The 17,411-nt window shown below is 41.2% G+C and overlaps 1 protein-coding gene across 2 annotated transcripts in view; it reads left to right on the forward strand.

The window, feature by feature from the left end:
• The first annotated feature begins 25 nt into the window (after positions 1-25).
• wdhd1 (WD repeat and HMG-box DNA binding protein 1) overlaps positions 26-17,411 on the forward strand; it is a 78,306-nt gene continuing 60,920 nt past the window's right edge. For both annotated transcript variants that reach the window (XM_059957607.1, XM_059957615.1), the window contains exons 1-3: positions 26-156; positions 14,961-15,046; positions 16,317-16,428. In XM_059957607.1, coding sequence (XP_059813590.1) covers positions 14,970-15,046; positions 16,317-16,428 — 189 coding nt within the window. In that variant the 5' untranslated portion in view covers positions 26-156; positions 14,961-14,969. The remainder of the gene's footprint in view (positions 157-14,960; positions 15,047-16,316; positions 16,429-17,411) is intronic.

Consider the following 17,411-nt stretch of genomic DNA (forward strand, 5'->3'; position numbering starts at 1 on the left):
TCACTTTTTAAAAAGAACAAAAGAAGTTCTAGTGTAAGAATCGGTCCAAGATGAGGTATTTTATCGTGATCATCAGGCGCAGCCGGTGACGTGACGGAGGAGCTTGGCGGGAAAGACGAACCCTTTGCCGAGCGAGAGGAAGGCGACCGGTGCCCGGTGAGTGAAAACGCTGCCGTCGGACTCGAAACACCCCCTCCCCCTTGGAGAACAAGCGGATACCAGCTCTGCAAGTTCAACCAAATCGGGGCGAGGGGTGCAGGATCCTTCGTGTAACGTTCAGGCAGAGAATGTTGAAGTAGGGGCGCAAGTGAAGCAGGGGAAGGGCTCTGGATGTGATCGCAGGTGACGGGGGTCTCCCTAAGCGGGAAATGGTGGTTTGTTGAATTCTCGTCGACATCAAACTTTACAGATATGAAAAAGGAATGTTTTTTTTTGATGAACTGGCCCTTATCGGTGGTGTAGCGAGAATAATATTTAAAGTGATTCAAAGTTACAGTAGAAATGCATCTACAAGCATATTTGCAGATATTTGATTATGAGGTGATGTTTGTTAGGTCAGATATTGAAGGCAAACATTTCAAGAAAGTGGAGGACTGCGAGTCTCAATCTGGTTAAGTGAAGAAGAGAAAATATTTCTGTAGCGTTTGTCACGTTATCTACCATAAACCCGAAGACTCCCATTACTACCACAACTACACTTCCTCCGAACTGGCTCTTGAAGGAATGTTTACAGAAGCCTTCACAAACCATGTTTTGTCAACTGTAGATTTGCAGATTAAGACGTCGGCAGTGCTTCTTCCTATAGATGCTGCCTGGCCTGCTGTGTTCCACCAGCATTTGTGTGTGTTGCTTGAATTTCCAGCATCTGCACATTTCCTCATGTTTTGTCATCTGCTGCATTTGCTCTCAAGATGAGGCCTTCCACTCTGGAACTTCTGAAAAGTCGTCCTTTGAAAATGTAGCTGTTCCCTTACTGTAATAGATGGAGCCCTCACATGAATTTCTTCTATTTCCTACTCGCTCCTTTTCTTAGACACAACAGAAATGGAGTTCCTCTGCTCTTCATCTTTCACCCACTAGCCTCCATGTCCAGCACATTGCCCTGCCCATTACCCACATACCTTACACAAGCAAGAGAAAATCTGCAGATGCTGGAGAAAGATCTAGGCCTGAAACGTTGACTGTACTCATTTCCACAGATGCTGCCTGACCTGCTGAGCCCCTCTAGCATTGTGTGTGTGTTACCCACATACCTAACATGAATTATTTGGATCTCATACCCTTTGGTTTAGTTTTCCCATCCTACCCTCTACCTGGTTTCCATCTGCCCATCATCCCTCCCTTCATCCTATCACCTACCTGTCTCCACCCTTCTTCCTCCATTTTCCCATGTGGCTTCATCTGCCTGTTTCCACCCCCCCCCCCCCCCATGGTTCATCTATTGTAACATGACTTCCCCCACCTGGCCCTATCTACATCAAACATGAACAATATAACACTGGTAAGACATTCAGTCACAATGTTCTGTTGATCTTGATGCCAAGTTATACTTGCTGTTCTCCATATCCCTCCATTTCCTTTAAAATTGTGGAAACCTCAAACTCCAGCAAACTACCTACTTCCATTATTACCCCCAATAACCTATTCCAAGCACTTACCTCTCTACATTATTAAGATCAAACTGGCTCTTAATGTTGCCTTTAAACTTCCACTTCCACCCCTAAAAACATATCTTGTGGTGTTTGACATTTTTACCCTGAGGAAAGGATGCTGACTATCTACCCAACCTATGCCTCTCATAATTTTATAGACATCTATCAGGTCTCCCCTCAGCTTTTGATGTTCAGGACAGAGTCACACTTTCCTTGCCGCTCCTGCCCTCTGATCTAGCCAGCATCCTGGTAAACATCTTCTGCACCTTTTCTACAGCCTCCACATCCTTCCTATGCTGGCGTGACCAGAACCGCATGCAATATTCCAAGTGCAGTGTGACTGATGTTTTATATAGCTGTGGCATGTCTTCTGTACTCTTATACTGAACACCCCAACCAATGAAGGCTGGTAAGCCATATGCCATTTTTACCACCGTATCCACTTATATAGCGACTTTCACTTAGCTATGGACTTAGACTCCATGATCCCTCTATACCTCAATACTATTAAGTGGCCTACCATTAACTTACCTACCTATAATTCCTCTTTTGATTTGACCTCACCAAGTGCAACACCACGTACTCGTCTGGATCAGAATCAGGTTTATTGTCACTGATATATGTCATGATATATTGTTCTGCGGTTAGACATAAAACAAGATTAAAACTCCATCTGCTACTTCTCTGCCTGTTGCTGTAACTGATCTATATACTGCTGTATTCTTTAATAGTCCTTTAGATGGTTCACAATTCCACCAATCTTGCTGTCATCTGAAAACTTGATAATCCACCTATCTGTATTTTCATTAAAATTATTGGTTTACAGTATATCAGAAACAACAAGAATCCTTGCAGAACACTGCTAGTCACATACTGGTCACAGTAACGGTCTTCCACCCCTACTCTGCATTCAATGGGCAAGGCAAACTTGTAATTCACCTGGATGCAATGCATCTTTATCTTAATCAACCTACCATTAGGGACTTTATCAAGTGTAGGTAATACTCACAGTCTTACCCTTTGGGGTGGGGGGGGGGGGTGGAACTTAGTTAAGTTTATAAGGCATGATCTGATGATATGCCCTGCCCTGCACAGCAATGCTGACTGTCTCAAAGCAGGCCATGTCTTTCCAAACACACAATTTTTATCTTTTACTGTCCTATCCAATATCTTCCTGATGGCTAATGTGAAGGTTGTTGGTCAATCTAGATTATCCCAATTTCCTTTCTTGAACAAAGACACAACCTTTGCTACTGTGCAATGCTCTTGGACCTTACCTGTTGCTAGTGAGGACCCAAAAATCTTTGTTAAAGCCCTAGCAGTCTCTGCACTTCATTCAATATTCTGGTAGACTGTATATGCTATCAGGGGTTGGGGACAATTACCTTAATGTGTCTTGGAAGATTCAGCATTACATCCTCAATTTTAAAATATCCCAATACATTTGCTTGCCCACGCTATCCTCCAAATCCTTTTCCTCAGTAAATACTGACACAAAGTACTCATTTACTCAGCCACTTGCTTTGACTCCAAGCACAACCACCCACCCCCCCACCGACCCCCATCCTTGAGTGGACCTGGCCTCTCTTAAGTTATTCTCTTTTTTTCTTAATGTGCCTTTGTCTTCTTTTTCATTTGGTTGCCAGGGACATTTCCTGACCTCGTTTAGCCTTCCTCATTGCCTGCTTGAGTACTTTCCTGCTATCTTTATATTCTACAAGGTCTAGTCTGATTTTTTTTCTTCTTCCTGATCCTTACGTATGCTGCCTTAATCTTCCTGACTATATTTTGGATCTTTCAGGTCATTCAAGGCTCTCTTATCGTAACATTCTTGCCCTTACTCCTTACCTGCACATGTCAGTCCTATTCCCAAAATGTTCACGCACTGTCAGATCTATCACCTGTCCTGGCTCATTTCCCAAAGCCAGGTCCAGTATGTTTTCTTCTCCAGTTGGATTCTCCACATACTGTTTCAGGAACACTTTTGGATGCACTGAAGAAATCCTGCTCCATCAAAGCCTCTTGTATTAAGGAATTTCAAATTAATTAAAGTTAAATTCCCCAACTTTAGCACCTTTTTTAAACCCTTTGCTTTAACACCTTTCCACAGTCTGTCTATATACCTGTTCCTCCACGTCTCAGGGGCTTATGGGGAGGACGTGATAGTACAATCTCATTTGCACAATTACACTTTTCTTATTTTGGAGTCACTCCCAAACTGCCTCTGGATTATCCCTCCGATGAGTCCTCTCTGAGTACTGTTGTGACATTCTCCCTCATCTCTTAGTGAAACCCCCCTACCTCTTTTACCCTCCTCCAAACCCCCTCTATCACATATAAAAGGAAACCCAGGAACAATGAGCTGCCAGTACTGTCCCTCATGCAACCAGGTCTTTGTAATTCATCGTAGTTCTATGTACTTATCTAGGTTCTAAGCTCATCTGATACCCAAAATAGCCCTAGTGCTGAAATAAACACATTTCAGCCATCCTGTCCCACCATGTTTATTAGCTTATACCCTGCTGTCCTCCCTTTCAATCTAACTAGGCGTACTATCTTCCTTACCCTCAACCCTACCACCTGTTGCCCTGCTGCTGTGGTTCCGACCCTTCTGCCACTCTTCAAATAGCACTAGCAAATGTACTGATTCCTCTCCAGCTCAGATGAAGACTCTTATTTGTGGAGATCTTACCTGCCTTGCCAATTATGCATAAATCTGAAGCCCTCCTTCCTCTACTAGTTCCTTAGCCATGTCTTGGAATGCCATGTGTACCTGTTTCTACCCATGCGGCAGGGGTAGTAATCCTGAGATTGCAGCCCTGGAAATCCTGCTTTTTAAATCTGTCTGTCATCTTCCTTCCCCCTCCTCCCTTTGCAAATCTGTTTGCATCTATTTCCCTCTACATTCTCAATTCTGATACAGGGTCTTAATTCAAAACATCAACCATCCCTTCCTGTTCACACCTGCTTGACACATTGTGTTCTTCCAGCAGTTTGCATTTCACTGCTGCCTAGGGCATTACTCTTTAAACAGTACCATGCTTTCTTTTGTGCACCATAATACTGGCCAGAGGAGCCTTGGAATAACACCTCAAAGATGAAGTCTTTGAAAGTGCAGGGTCTCTGTATGTTCCTGTGTTGGTACAGATTTTGCTTTCACATCTTTACAACTGTAGCTATGCTCTGTTTGGTGGTCACAGACACTGATGGAATCTATTTGGCCCTGGGGAAATTGTTTACAATGTCTGTTGCCATGAGAGTGGGAAGCAATGTTGGTTAGCAGTTTAATGAGAATGGGATATCGGTAGTAGAGAGAGGGTCATTGAGGTTGTGAGCTTGGAGTGGAGTCAGAAATAGGCAGAGAAGAAGCCTGAGGTGATGAGAGTTGAGTTGAGATCCCAGAGAGCTACTGCAGCATGAAATTGGAAAATGGAGTTTATGAGGAAGCCACAAAGGTAGCGAGGTTTGACTAATAAAGTACGTGGATATTTAATATTCATGGTTAGAGCTGAAGGTTGAGGTAGCAGGGAAAGTGGGGTTTAAAATCAACTTAAATCTTTTTAACTAAGTCATAATAACAGGGTTGTTGTGGTAGATTTTAATTTCCCAAATATTGATTGGCATCTCCCTAGAATGAGGGGTTTAGATGGGGTGGAGCTTGTTAGGTGTGTTCAAGAAGGTTTCTTGACACAGTATGTAGATAAGCCTACAAAAGGAGAGGCTGTACTTGATCTGGTATTGGGAAATGAACCTGGTCAGGTGTCAGATCTCTCAGTGGGAGAGCATTTTGGAGATAGTCATCACAATTCTATCTCCTTTACCATAGCATTGGAGAGAGCTAGGAAGAGACAAGTTAGGGAAACATTTAATTAGAGTAAGGGGAAATATGAGACTATCAGGCAGGAACTTGGAAGCATAAATTGGAAACAGATTATCTCAGGGAAACGTATGGAAGAAATGTGGCAGATGTTCAGGGGATATTTGCGTGGGGTTCTGAGTAGGTCTGTTCCAATGAGACAGAAAGGATGATGGGGTACAGGAACTGTACAAAGGCTGTTGAAAATCTAGTCAAGAAGAAAAGAAGAGCTTATGAAAAGCTCAAAAAAACTAGGTAATGATAGGAATCTAGAAGATTATAAGGCTAGCAGGAAGGAGCTTATGAATGAAATTAGGAGAGCCAGAAAGGGCCATGAGAAGGTCTTGGCAGACAGGATTAAGGAAATTCTACAAGTATGTGAAGAGCAAGAGGAAAAGACGTGAGAGAATAGGACCTATCAAGTGTGACAGTGGAAATAAGTGTATGGAAGTAGAGGAGACAGCAGAGGTACTTAATGAATACTTTGTTTCACTATTCACTACGGAAAAGGATCTTGGAGATTGTAGAGATGACTTACAGCGGACTGAAGAGTTTGAGCATGTAGATATTAAGAAAGAGGATGTGGTGGAGCTTTTGGAAAGCATCAAGTTGATAAGTCACCAGGACCGGACGAGATGTACCCCAGGCTACTGTGGGAGGCGAGAGAGGAAATTGCTGAGCCTCTGGCATTGATCTTTGATCATCATTGGAGACGGGAGATGTTCTGGAGAATTGAAGGGTTATGGATGTTGTTTCCTTATTCAAAAAAGGGAGTAGGGATAGCCCAGGAAATTATAGACCAGTGAGTCTTACTTCAGTGGTTGGTAAGTTGATAGAGAAGATCCTGAGAAGCAGGATTTATGAACATTTGGAGAGGCATAATATGATTAGGAATAGTCAGCATAGCTTTGTCAAAGGCAGGTTGTGCCTTACGAGCCTGATTGAATTTTTTGAGGATGTGACTAAACACATTGATGAAGGTAGAGCTGTAGATGTAGTGTATATGGATTTTAGCAAGGCATTTGATAAGGTACTCCATGCAAGGCTTACTGAGAAAGTAAGGAGGCATGGAATCCAAGGGACATTGCTTTGTGGATCCAGAAGGCAGAGTGGTTGTAGATGGGTCATATTCTGTGTGGAGGTCGGTGACCAGTGGTGTGCCTCAGGGATCTGTTCTGGGACCCGTACTCTTTGTGATTTTTATAAATGACCTGGATGAGGAAGTGGAGGGATGGGTTAGTAATTTGCTGATGACACAAAGGTTGGGGGTGTTGTAGATAGTGTGGAGGGCAGTCAGAGGTTACAGTGGGACATTGATAGGATGCAAAACTGGGCTGAGAAGTGGCAGATGGAGTTCAATCCAGATAAGTGTGAGGTGGTTCATTTTGGTAGGTCAAATATGATGGCAGAATATAACATTAATGGTAAGACTCTTGGCAGTGTGGAGGATCAGAGGGATCGGACACTCAAAGCTGCTACGCAGGTTAACTCTGTGGTTAAGAAGGCATATGGTGCATTGGCCTATCCAAGTTTGTCCAAGTACTCCTCATAGCTAATAATCTTTAATCTAGCAACATGTTGGTGAACCTCTGCACCTTCTCCAAAGCCTCTGTATCCTTCAGGAGTGACCAGAAATGCACCAACTGTAGCCTAATCGATGTTTTATACAGCTGCAATGTGACTTTCTGTGTTTATACTCAACATGTTGACCTATAGAGGCAAGTACGCCATACATCCTTACCACCCTTTTAACTTGTTGGGAACTATAGATTCACACCTCAGTGATCCCAAGGGTCCTGTTGTTTATTGTATACATTCCGCTTATGTTTTATTTCTTCAATCTTCAAGCTTTTTTCAAACTTATGAAAAGCTGGCAGATATTGTGAAAATTAATATGATGCAACATAGCTGGATGTTTGTCAAAGGAGCTAGCGTTTTCAAATAAGTGCACTTAGGGTTGGGCTTTTTATAATAGTGAACTGGAAGTGAATCATCATTCGGGTTCAAAAAAGGGTATCATAACAGCAAGGAAGCCAGTTAACAGAAAAATGGTGATTTCTGGCAGCCATAGAGCACATGTGCTGAATGAGGTGTTGCTGTTAGTTTCAAATGAAAAACAGGACGTGTAATTTGGATGTCAAGCAAAATTTGCTCAATGTTGAAAGAATCTGAGACCAGCAGTGTTTTACGGGATAAATTCTGGCTCACTGATTTGGATCTGGAGCTTGATGCAGATTGGAGTGTTATGGGTTTGGTTATGAAGGACAAGGAAATTCTGATTATGATGGTCATGAGTGATTTTTAGTGGGGGTAGGAATATTGTTGGGGGGTGGTGGCTAGAAGCTAGGAATAGTGGATTAGCTGGAAGTTACGCCAGCAAGCTTGCAGAGGTTTGGGTTGGAGCTCAACTGTCTGAAGGTCAAGATCTGGGGTTTTTGAATGAGTATTGATATTTAGTAAACGTTTCTTATGAAGGACTAGCTTTGCTCAGTAGTGCATGAAATTGTAGAACATTTGCTTGCTGCTCCTCTCCTTCCTTTTTCTACAGGGGCATGATGTTTTCATCCAAGAGTAAAAAAAAGTTCTTGTTTTGATATTGACTTTTCCTTTTCGGTTGGAAGTCATCCAATTTGGTGTCCAAAACTGCTATTCCTCCCCTTCACTATTACCTGTTTCCATTCTTTTCATTTAATCATTGTTCATCACCCTAAGGCTTCTATTCCTGATTCATTATTGTTACCTCCTTATTCCAAGCCCCTTTTCCAACTAGGTGCTGCACCTTTTTTTAAAAAAAATGTTTTGTGTTATCTTGTATAGGCCTAGCATATACAAGATAACCTTTCCATTCTTTCCCTTTCACGATTTTCATCCACCTGAATATTAAGGGGACCAAGTTGAAGGCTTTTGGCTCCAGCCACATGAACTGTTTTCTATCAGCTAACTCCACCCCTCATGGTAGATGTTGAGGTCGAACCAAACTTCTCATCTGCTTGGTAACATTTCAACCAGGTGTCCGTCCAATCTCCAAGAGCACCTGCTATAAGTTTTTGTGGCAATCCTTTTATATGTCTGAGATAGTGAACGACCATTACATTCGTAACTGGTGCTATAACTTATTTGACTTCCAGTTAAGCAATGTCATAATTTTGAAATTCCCACTCATGTTTTAGTATCTCTGCAGGCTTTGCTTGTCTTCTTTGGCGTTGCAGTCCTTTGCAATATTTGTGATTCCATATTTCGTCCATTCAAGCTTCACAATTTTAATTATTTCACCATTAGTAGCTGTCACTTCAGAGCAGAAGTTGACTATTTTGCACCTGGGTTGCTGATTTTGATTGTAACCTCAATACTGTGTTCCTGTCCACCCACGGTAACCTTTCAGCCTTTTTATCAAGAATCTAGACTAAGTTTGCTTTAAAAAAAAAATCAAAGACCCTGTTTCTGCTATCCTTTAAGATAGAAAGTTCCTAAGGTGATTGACTAAAGTGTTTTGCCTTAGCTGTCTTGTACTTAAACAATGACTCCCTAATTGTAGATCTTCCCTGAAGAGAAAACTTCCTCAGGATCTTGTATATTTAAATGAGTCCCCTTTCACTCTTCTAAACTGTAGAATCTATGTATGCCACCTAGCTCTTATCCCTGCAAGCAGCCTAAGTGCTACACCTGCCCGTACACCTTCTCTGTCACCTTCATTCAGGGCCCCAAACAGTCCTTCCAGGTGAGGCAGCACCTCACTTGCGAATCTGCTAGGGTTGTCTATTGTGTCTGGTGCTCCCGATGCAGTCTCCTCTACATTGGTGAGACAAGTCGTAAATTGGGCACTGCTTCGTCGAGCACCTCCACATCATCTGCCACAAACAGGACTTCTCAGTGGCCAAAAACTTTAGTTTCAATTTATGGCATCCTCATGCCATGATGAGGCCACTCTCAGGGTGGAGGAGCAACACCTTATATTCCATCTGGTAGCTCTGACTGATGGCATGGATATCGATTTCTCCTTCCAGTGAATAGATTTCCCTCCCTTCCTTTCCTCTATTCCCCACTCTGACCTTTCAGTACTTCTCACCTACCTATTCCTTTCCCCTGGGTCCACCCCTTCTCTTTCTCCTGTTGTCCCCTCTCCTCTCCTATCAGATTCTTCTTCTTCAGCCCTTGACCTTTCCCATCCACATAGCTTCACCCGTCACCTTCCAGCTAGTCTCTTTCCCCTCCCTCCATCTTTTTATTCTGGCATCTTCCCTCTTCCTTCTCAGTCCTGAAGAAGGGTCTTGGCCCAAAATGTTGACTGTTTACTCTTTTCCATAGATGTTGCCTGTTCAGCGTGTGTGTGTGTTACTTTGGGTTTCCAGCATCTGCAGATTTTCTTGTGGTTGTGATTTACTATGTATGCCTGGCCTGTTCAACCTTGTAAAAGAACACATCCATATTAGGTATTAGTCTAGTAAATTTTAATAAAACTGTTTCCAACACAATGCCATCCTTCTTTAAATGAGGAGCTCTTTTTTTTAATATAGAAATGTAAATACTTTTTCAAAGCCCTACACAGCTAAAGTATAATTTCCCTGCCTTATTGCTAGAGGAGGTCAGTACAATAACATTTTATTAGTTTTTCTAATTCAATTATATCCTTTTGGGAATTCTGCTTGAGGATACCTCGATTGTTTTTGCATCTCAGGATTCTACTCTCTTTGTTTTTGCTCTTTTATTTTCCCCTTCAAAGTGGATGATTTTACATTTTTCCACCTATACTGCATGTGCCAGATTTTTGTCCAGTCAACCTCTACAGTAAAGTCAATTTACTCAGGAAATGGTCTATTTAACAAAAAAAAATCAAATTTAAAAACTACAGGAAGTTCTTTCTGTAACTAGATTAATAATTCTTCAGTGAAGAAGAACAAGTGTTACATCTAATTATGGGTCTTAAATTCAGTTTCAGTTACTTAGCTTGACTGATAGCAAATTTATCCATAAGACATAGGAGCAGAATTAGACCATTTGTCCAATCGAGTCTGCTCTGCCATTCAATTATGGCTGATACATTTTTTCCCTCCTTAGTCCCGCTCCCCAGCCTTTTCCCCGTAGCTTTTGGTGTCGCGGCCAATCAAGAACCTATCAATCTCCACTTTAAATACACCCAACAACCTGGCCTCCACAGCTGCATGTGATAACAAGTTGCACAAATTCACCACCCTCTGACTAAATAAATTTCTCCGCTTTTCTGCTTTAAATGGATGCCCATGTATCTTGAGGGTGTGCTCTCTTGTCCTAGACTCCCCCAACATGGGAAGCATCCTTTCCACATCTACTCTGTCTAGATCTTTCAACATTTGAAAGGTTTCAATGAGATCTCACCTCATCCTGCTAAATTCCAGTGAGTATAGGCCCAGAGCCATCAAACGTTTCTCTTATGATAACTCTTTCATGCCCAGAATCATCCTTGTAAACTGCCTCTGGACAGTCTCCAATGCCAGCACATCTTATCTAAGATGAGGGGCCCAAAACTATTCAAAATACTCAAGGAGAGGCCTCACCGGTGCCTTATAAAGCCTCAGCATCACATCCCTGCTCCTGTATTCTCGACCTCTTGAAATGGATACTAACATTCATTTGCCTTGCTCACCACAGGCTCAATCTGCAAGTTAATCTTCAGGATGTTCTGCACATGGTCTCCCAAGTCCCTTTACATCTCAGATATTTGGATTTTCTCCCCATTTAGAAAATACTCTGCACATTCATTTCATCTACCAAAGTGAATGACCGTGCAGTTTCCACCATTGTATGTCATTTTCCACTTTCTTGCCCATTCTCCTAATCTGTCTAAGTCCTCCTGGAGCCTTCTTGTTTCCTCAACACTACCTGCCCCTCCACCAATCTTAGTATCATCTGCAAACTTGGCAACAAAGCCATTTATTCCATCATCTAAATTATTGATGTACAGCATAAAAAGAAGCGGTCCCAACACCGACCGCTGTGGAACACCACTGGTCACTAGCAGACAATCATAAAAGGATACATTTTTTCATACTCACTGCCTCCCAGCAGTCAGCCAATGCTCTAACCCTGCTAGTAACTTTAGGCAGCCTCATGTGTGGCACCTTGTCAAAGGCCTTCTGAAAATCCAAATATACAACATCCACTACATCTCCTTTCTTCTTGTAATCTCCTCAAAGAATTCCAACAGGTTCATCAAGCAAGATTTTCCCTTAAGGAAACCACGCTGACTTTGTCCTATCTTGTCCCTGCCACTAAGTACTCCATGACCTCGTCCTTAACAATTGACTCCAACATATTCTTAACCACTGAGGTCATGCTAACTGGTCTATAATTTCCATTCTGCTGCCTTCCTCCTTTCTTAAACAGTGAAATGACATTTTCAGCTTTCCAGTCCTCCGGAACCAGAGTCCAATGATTCTTGAAAGCTCATTATTAATGCATCCCCAATCTTTACCACTACCTCTTTCAGAAACCTAGGGCGCAGTTCATCTGGTCTAGGTAACTTGTGCATCTTTCAGCTTTTTGAGCACCTTGTCCCTTGTTATAGTAACTGCACCCACTTCTCTTCCTTCACATGCTTCAACACGTGGTACACTGCTAGTGTCTTTCACCATCAGGACTGATGCAAAATACTCATTTCATTCATCTGCCATCTCCTTGTCCCCTGTTTTATTTCTCCAGCCTCATTTACCAGCGGTCCTATATCTACTCTTATCTCTCTTTTATTTTTATATATTTGTAAAAGTTTTTTCTATCTACTTTGATATTGTTTGCTAGCTTGCATTCATATTTCATCTTTTCCCTCCTAATGATTTTTTTAGTTGCTTTCTGTGGGTTTTTAAAAGGTTCCCAATCCTCTATCTTACTGCTAATTTTTGCTTTGTTGTATGCTCCCTCTTTTGCTTTCACATTAGTTTTGACTTCTCTTGCCAGCCACAGTTGTACTATTTTGCCATTTGAGTATTTTATATATCTATCCTGCACCTTCCTCATTTTCCTTAGAAACTCATGTCATCCCCTGCCAGCATCTCCTTCCAATTTACCTTGGTCAGCTCCTCTCATACCACTGTAATTTCCTTTACTCCACTGAAATACTGCTATGTCAGACATTACTTTCTTCCTATCAAATTTCAAGTTGAACTCAGTCATATTGTAATCACTGCTTCCTAAGGGTTCATTTACCTTAAGCTCCCCAATCACCTCCAGTTCATAACATAACACCTAATCCCGTATAGCTGATCCCCTAGTAGGCTCAACAACAAACTGCTCTAAAAGCCATCTTGCAGGCATGCAACAAATTTGCTCTTTAGAGATCCATTACCAACCTGATTTTCCCAGTCTACCTGCATGTTAAAATCTCCCATAACTATCATAACATTGCCCTTTTGATATGGCTTTTCTATTTCAGTCTACATCCAGCTCCTGTTAGAGCCCTGTATATAACTGCCATCAGGGTCCTTTTACCTTTAAAGTTTCTTAACTCAACCCACAAGGATTCAACATCTTACAAACCTATGTCACATCTTTCCAATGATTTGAGGCAATTTTTTACAAGCAGAGCCACTCCACCCCTTCTGCCTACCTTCCTATCCCTCCAATACAATGTGTAACCTTGTACATTCAGCTCTCAACTACAACCATACTTCAGCCATGATTCAGTGATGGCTACAACATCATACAGACAATCTGTAAAAGTGCAACAAGATCATCCACCTTATTTCCCATACTCCTTGCATTGAAATATAACACTTTGAGTACTGTATTTGCTACCCTTTTTGATAATGCATTTCTCATGCACTGATACTTTCCCTGCTGACTGCAATGTTGCCCTGTCATCTGCCTGCCCCTTCCTGGCCCATGCTGGACTTCATGCTCTCTTTGCTTTTTTACCATCCATCCCATCCTGAATCCTTTCACTCTGGCTCAACCCTCCCCAACAGCTCTAACAAATCTGCCAGCGAGAATATGGGTTCAGATGCAATCTGTTCCTTTTGTCCAGGTTATACCTTCCCCCAAACAGGTCCCAATGATCCAAGAACCTGAAGCTCTGCCCCCTGCACCAGCTTCTCAGCCATGCATTTATCTGCCAGATCATCCTGTTTCTACCCTCAATGGTGTATTTCACAGGTAGCAATCCAGAAATTCCAAGCCTGGAGGTCCTGCTTCTCAGCTTTCTCCCTAGTCTCATTAGGAGCGCATTGGTTTTCCTCCTTCTGTCATTACTCTCCCTCGCTCTCCAAAATGCAATCCAAGACATTCTCAACCCTGGCACCTGGGAGGCAATACACCATCCAGGTGTCCCGTTCATGTCCACAGAATCTCTTGTCTGTTCCTCTGACTATTGAGACCGTTATCACTACCACTCCCTTCTCCCTCTTCCCCTTCTGTGCCACGGACCCATGCTCAGTGCCAGTAACCTGATCTCTGTGGCATTCCCCTGGGAGGTCATCCCCCACAACAGTATCATCATTATTGAGGGGAATGGCCACAGGGTTGCTCTGTGCTAACTGCCTATATGCCTTCCTATTTCTTTTACTGACAGTCACCTCCTGCAACGCAAGGGTGACGACTTCCCTGTAACTCTGATGATCTCCTCACTCTCCTGTACAAGCTGAAGGTCATCTAGTTGCTGGTCCAGATCCCTAACACAGTCTTCAAGGAGCTGCAGCTAGATGCATTTCACGTAGGTGTAGTTCCCTCCCTTCCAATCGTCTCCACTCTATCAATACAATGATAGCAAGAGTCGTGAGTTTTACAGCTCAGAAGTGGGATCTTTGGTTCATTGCTTCCATGTTGATCCTTTTGCCCATCCACGGTAATCCCGTTGCCTGCATTAGGACCACATCCTCGGGCCATTTTAGTACTGAGAAGGTCAGTTAGTTGGCACTTCAGAGGAGGTTATTAGGCCAGCACCAGATCAATACTGAGAGCATACTTACTTATTTAGCATCTGTCTCCTCCTGCTTGTGCTGGACAATTATACTGTCACTGTGTGCACTTTTTTGCTAATACCCCTATATATCTGTACGGTTGGAACATAAATAGAGATTATAATTAGTTACTGCTCTATGCTCCAAATTCTATATCCTTCCAGTTATTGTATGATTTGTTGGTGGTTGGCTTCCATCAGACCAGTTCAAGCTCGTGTCCTGCATTGTTTGCAATGGAATTGGTCACTCCAGGATGATATCTGTGATTCCAGGAATAACCTAGTGTGTTTTGAGGAAATTGCATACAGATTAATATATTTAAATTTGTTTAATTTTCCAAAATGAAATAGTCAAGTTTCTTTTGGATTAAGTGTATTGTACTTGCATCTTTCACAACAATCCACCAGACCACTCTGAAAATGTTGATTTCTCATTATGTGTAACAAGAATTGAGACTGGTTAGTTTCTATTTTATTGTACATACAAAATCTGTGCCATCACTTTGTTATTTTTCCTTGGTTAAAACAGCAATTGAGGATGCCAGCTGAGAGAAAGCCAATGCGATACGCACACCCCGAGGGATACACTGGTGTTTGTTTTGATGAAACAGGAAGGTAAGGTCCCTTGATGTATCCAAATTTAATAGAGCACACCATAGTTAAACTCTATATTAAAGTTTAACTGACTGTCAAATTACATTTTTACCTTAGCGTGTGACAAGGTAGGTCCTGAGAAGATGTTTCCACTTAAGTTTGGTGGGAGAGTGGAATCCAGAGCTAGTTTCAGAATAAAGGGTCACCTATTTAAGACAAAGATAAGAAATTATTTCTCTCCTCACAGAATTGTAATCTCTTGGAATTTTCTACCCCAGAGAGATGCCAACCCTTTAAATAAATTAGAAGTTAAAATTTTTAGTCTGTGGGGGAACTTGAGGATTATGGGCTACTGAAAATGGAAAATGGAGCCAAGGCCAAGATCAAGTTGGCAATTTAGTCCACTTTCCCATCTAGTCCTATTTCATGGATTTTTATAATTAGTTTAATCTCTGAGACTTGATAAGAGCAGATGATCGAATTCATTTTCTAGTTAAGAGAGTAACTTAATAATTACCCTCCTTAGTTTTGGATTTCTTGATGGTCAGTGCTTATTTAACGTAAAGGAACAAGATGTGAGATAGATGATTATCTTGCCATAGTGCACAGAACAGTTCCTAAACTGTTCATTATGGACAATATTTCCTTCTCTCATTATGTCATTCAGAGTTTCTTATTTGAGGCTGCAGCTTCTACTTAAAAAGCCTGTATTGTCGAAATGTCGAAACTTCCTGTCAAAGGAAAAGATATATGCCCTTCACAATGAATTGCAGGGTGGGTTTACCACATTGATTTGTGGGATTGCAAAGCAAAATCTGCAGATGTTAGAAATCTAAAATACAAAAATTCTTTATAGCTCAAGATGTTAGTTTTCCCTGATAGGGTTTCTAGGATATGTGGTTACAATCTCAAGATAAGGGGTTAGCTATTAAGTTCTGAAATGAGAAGCAATTTCTTCACACAAATGTTAGTGAATTTGGAAGGTCGAGATGCAGTTGTTGAATATTTTCAAAATGAAAGGTACAAGTCTTTTAGATTTGAAGGGAATTGAGAGATGTTGGGTTTGTGCAGGAAAATGGTACCAAGTAAAATCTAAATTATGACATGCTGAGTTGTAGAAACACATGAGAGACTGAACAGTGTAGTTACAGTTATACTTTTAATGTTCCTGAACCTGAAATGGTGCTTGAAGCCATTCTGATCAAAAAGATGGCTTGGAATGATCAAAATGGTCAATAAGCTAATCATCTTTTGAAGGTCCTGAATTAAACAAATCTTTTTGAATTTCCAGATATATTGTAACTGGAGGTAGTGATGGTGATGTAAGAATCTGGGAAAGTTTAGATGATGATGATCCCAAATCAATCAATGTTGGTGATAAAGTTTACTCACTTGCTCTCCGGGTATGTGATTCCTTTGCTTTCTAAAGTTCCTGCTGTTATGAAATGCAAATGTCTTATTAAGTGTGTGGTGTAATTTATGGCAAAACCTAATTATAAATTCAAACATATTAAGTGAAAATGATAATTAAATTCAAAATTTGTTCTTGAAAATGGGGTTTGACAAGAAGATAATTTGCTGGGAATGTCAAGATTTTAAAATCAGTGAATGTATTTTCATAATGTCAGCTGCTAACTTTAGCTTAATTTATAAATGAATGCAGACATTGAAGGAAGAAGTAAGATTCAATCCATAGTGACTATGAAAACTGTTTCCTTTTCCACATTTGTTAATAAGGAGGTGCTTCACTTTCAATATATATTGTACTGAAATTTTTATTTAATGCCCTTATTCTGAAACTTATCATGTTTACATCCTGTGCAATTCAATTCAATTCAAAATAGTTTAATGTTATTTCCAGTACAAAGTGTAAAGGAAAACAAAATAATTGCTACCCTGGATCTGATACAGCACAAAAAAACACAATAAGATAAAGAACACAATAATAAAAAAAAACAATGAATATAAATATATAAGGTAGCTTATATACATAGATTGTCTGTCCATAAAGTGATGGTAGGCATAGGAGTGTCTGTATGCAAGGTGACTGATGGGAAATGATAAAGTAGCAGTAGTGGGGAGTGTGGAGAGACTGCTTGGGGAAAGTAACTGTTTTTGAGCTGGTAGTCCTGGTGTGGATGCTATGTAGCCTCCCTAATAGGAGTGGGACAAAAAGTCCATGAGCAGGGAGTGGATGGCATCCTCCATGATGTTACTGGCCCTTTTCCAGTACCTTTTTGGATCAGGAAGCAAAAGGAAAATATCCGCAAATATTAACGAGGAAATTTTCTTTTAGTATGCAGTCAAGATCTGGCTTCTAATCCTGATTCACTTGAGGACTTCACTCTACTAATATAGAATATAGAAAGAACAAGGTGCACTGGAC

The sequence above is a fragment of the Hypanus sabinus genome, chromosome 2 (assembly GCF_030144855.1).
Source record: "Hypanus sabinus isolate sHypSab1 chromosome 2, sHypSab1.hap1, whole genome shotgun sequence".
NCBI lineage: Eukaryota > Metazoa > Chordata > Chondrichthyes > Myliobatiformes > Dasyatidae > Hypanus > Hypanus sabinus.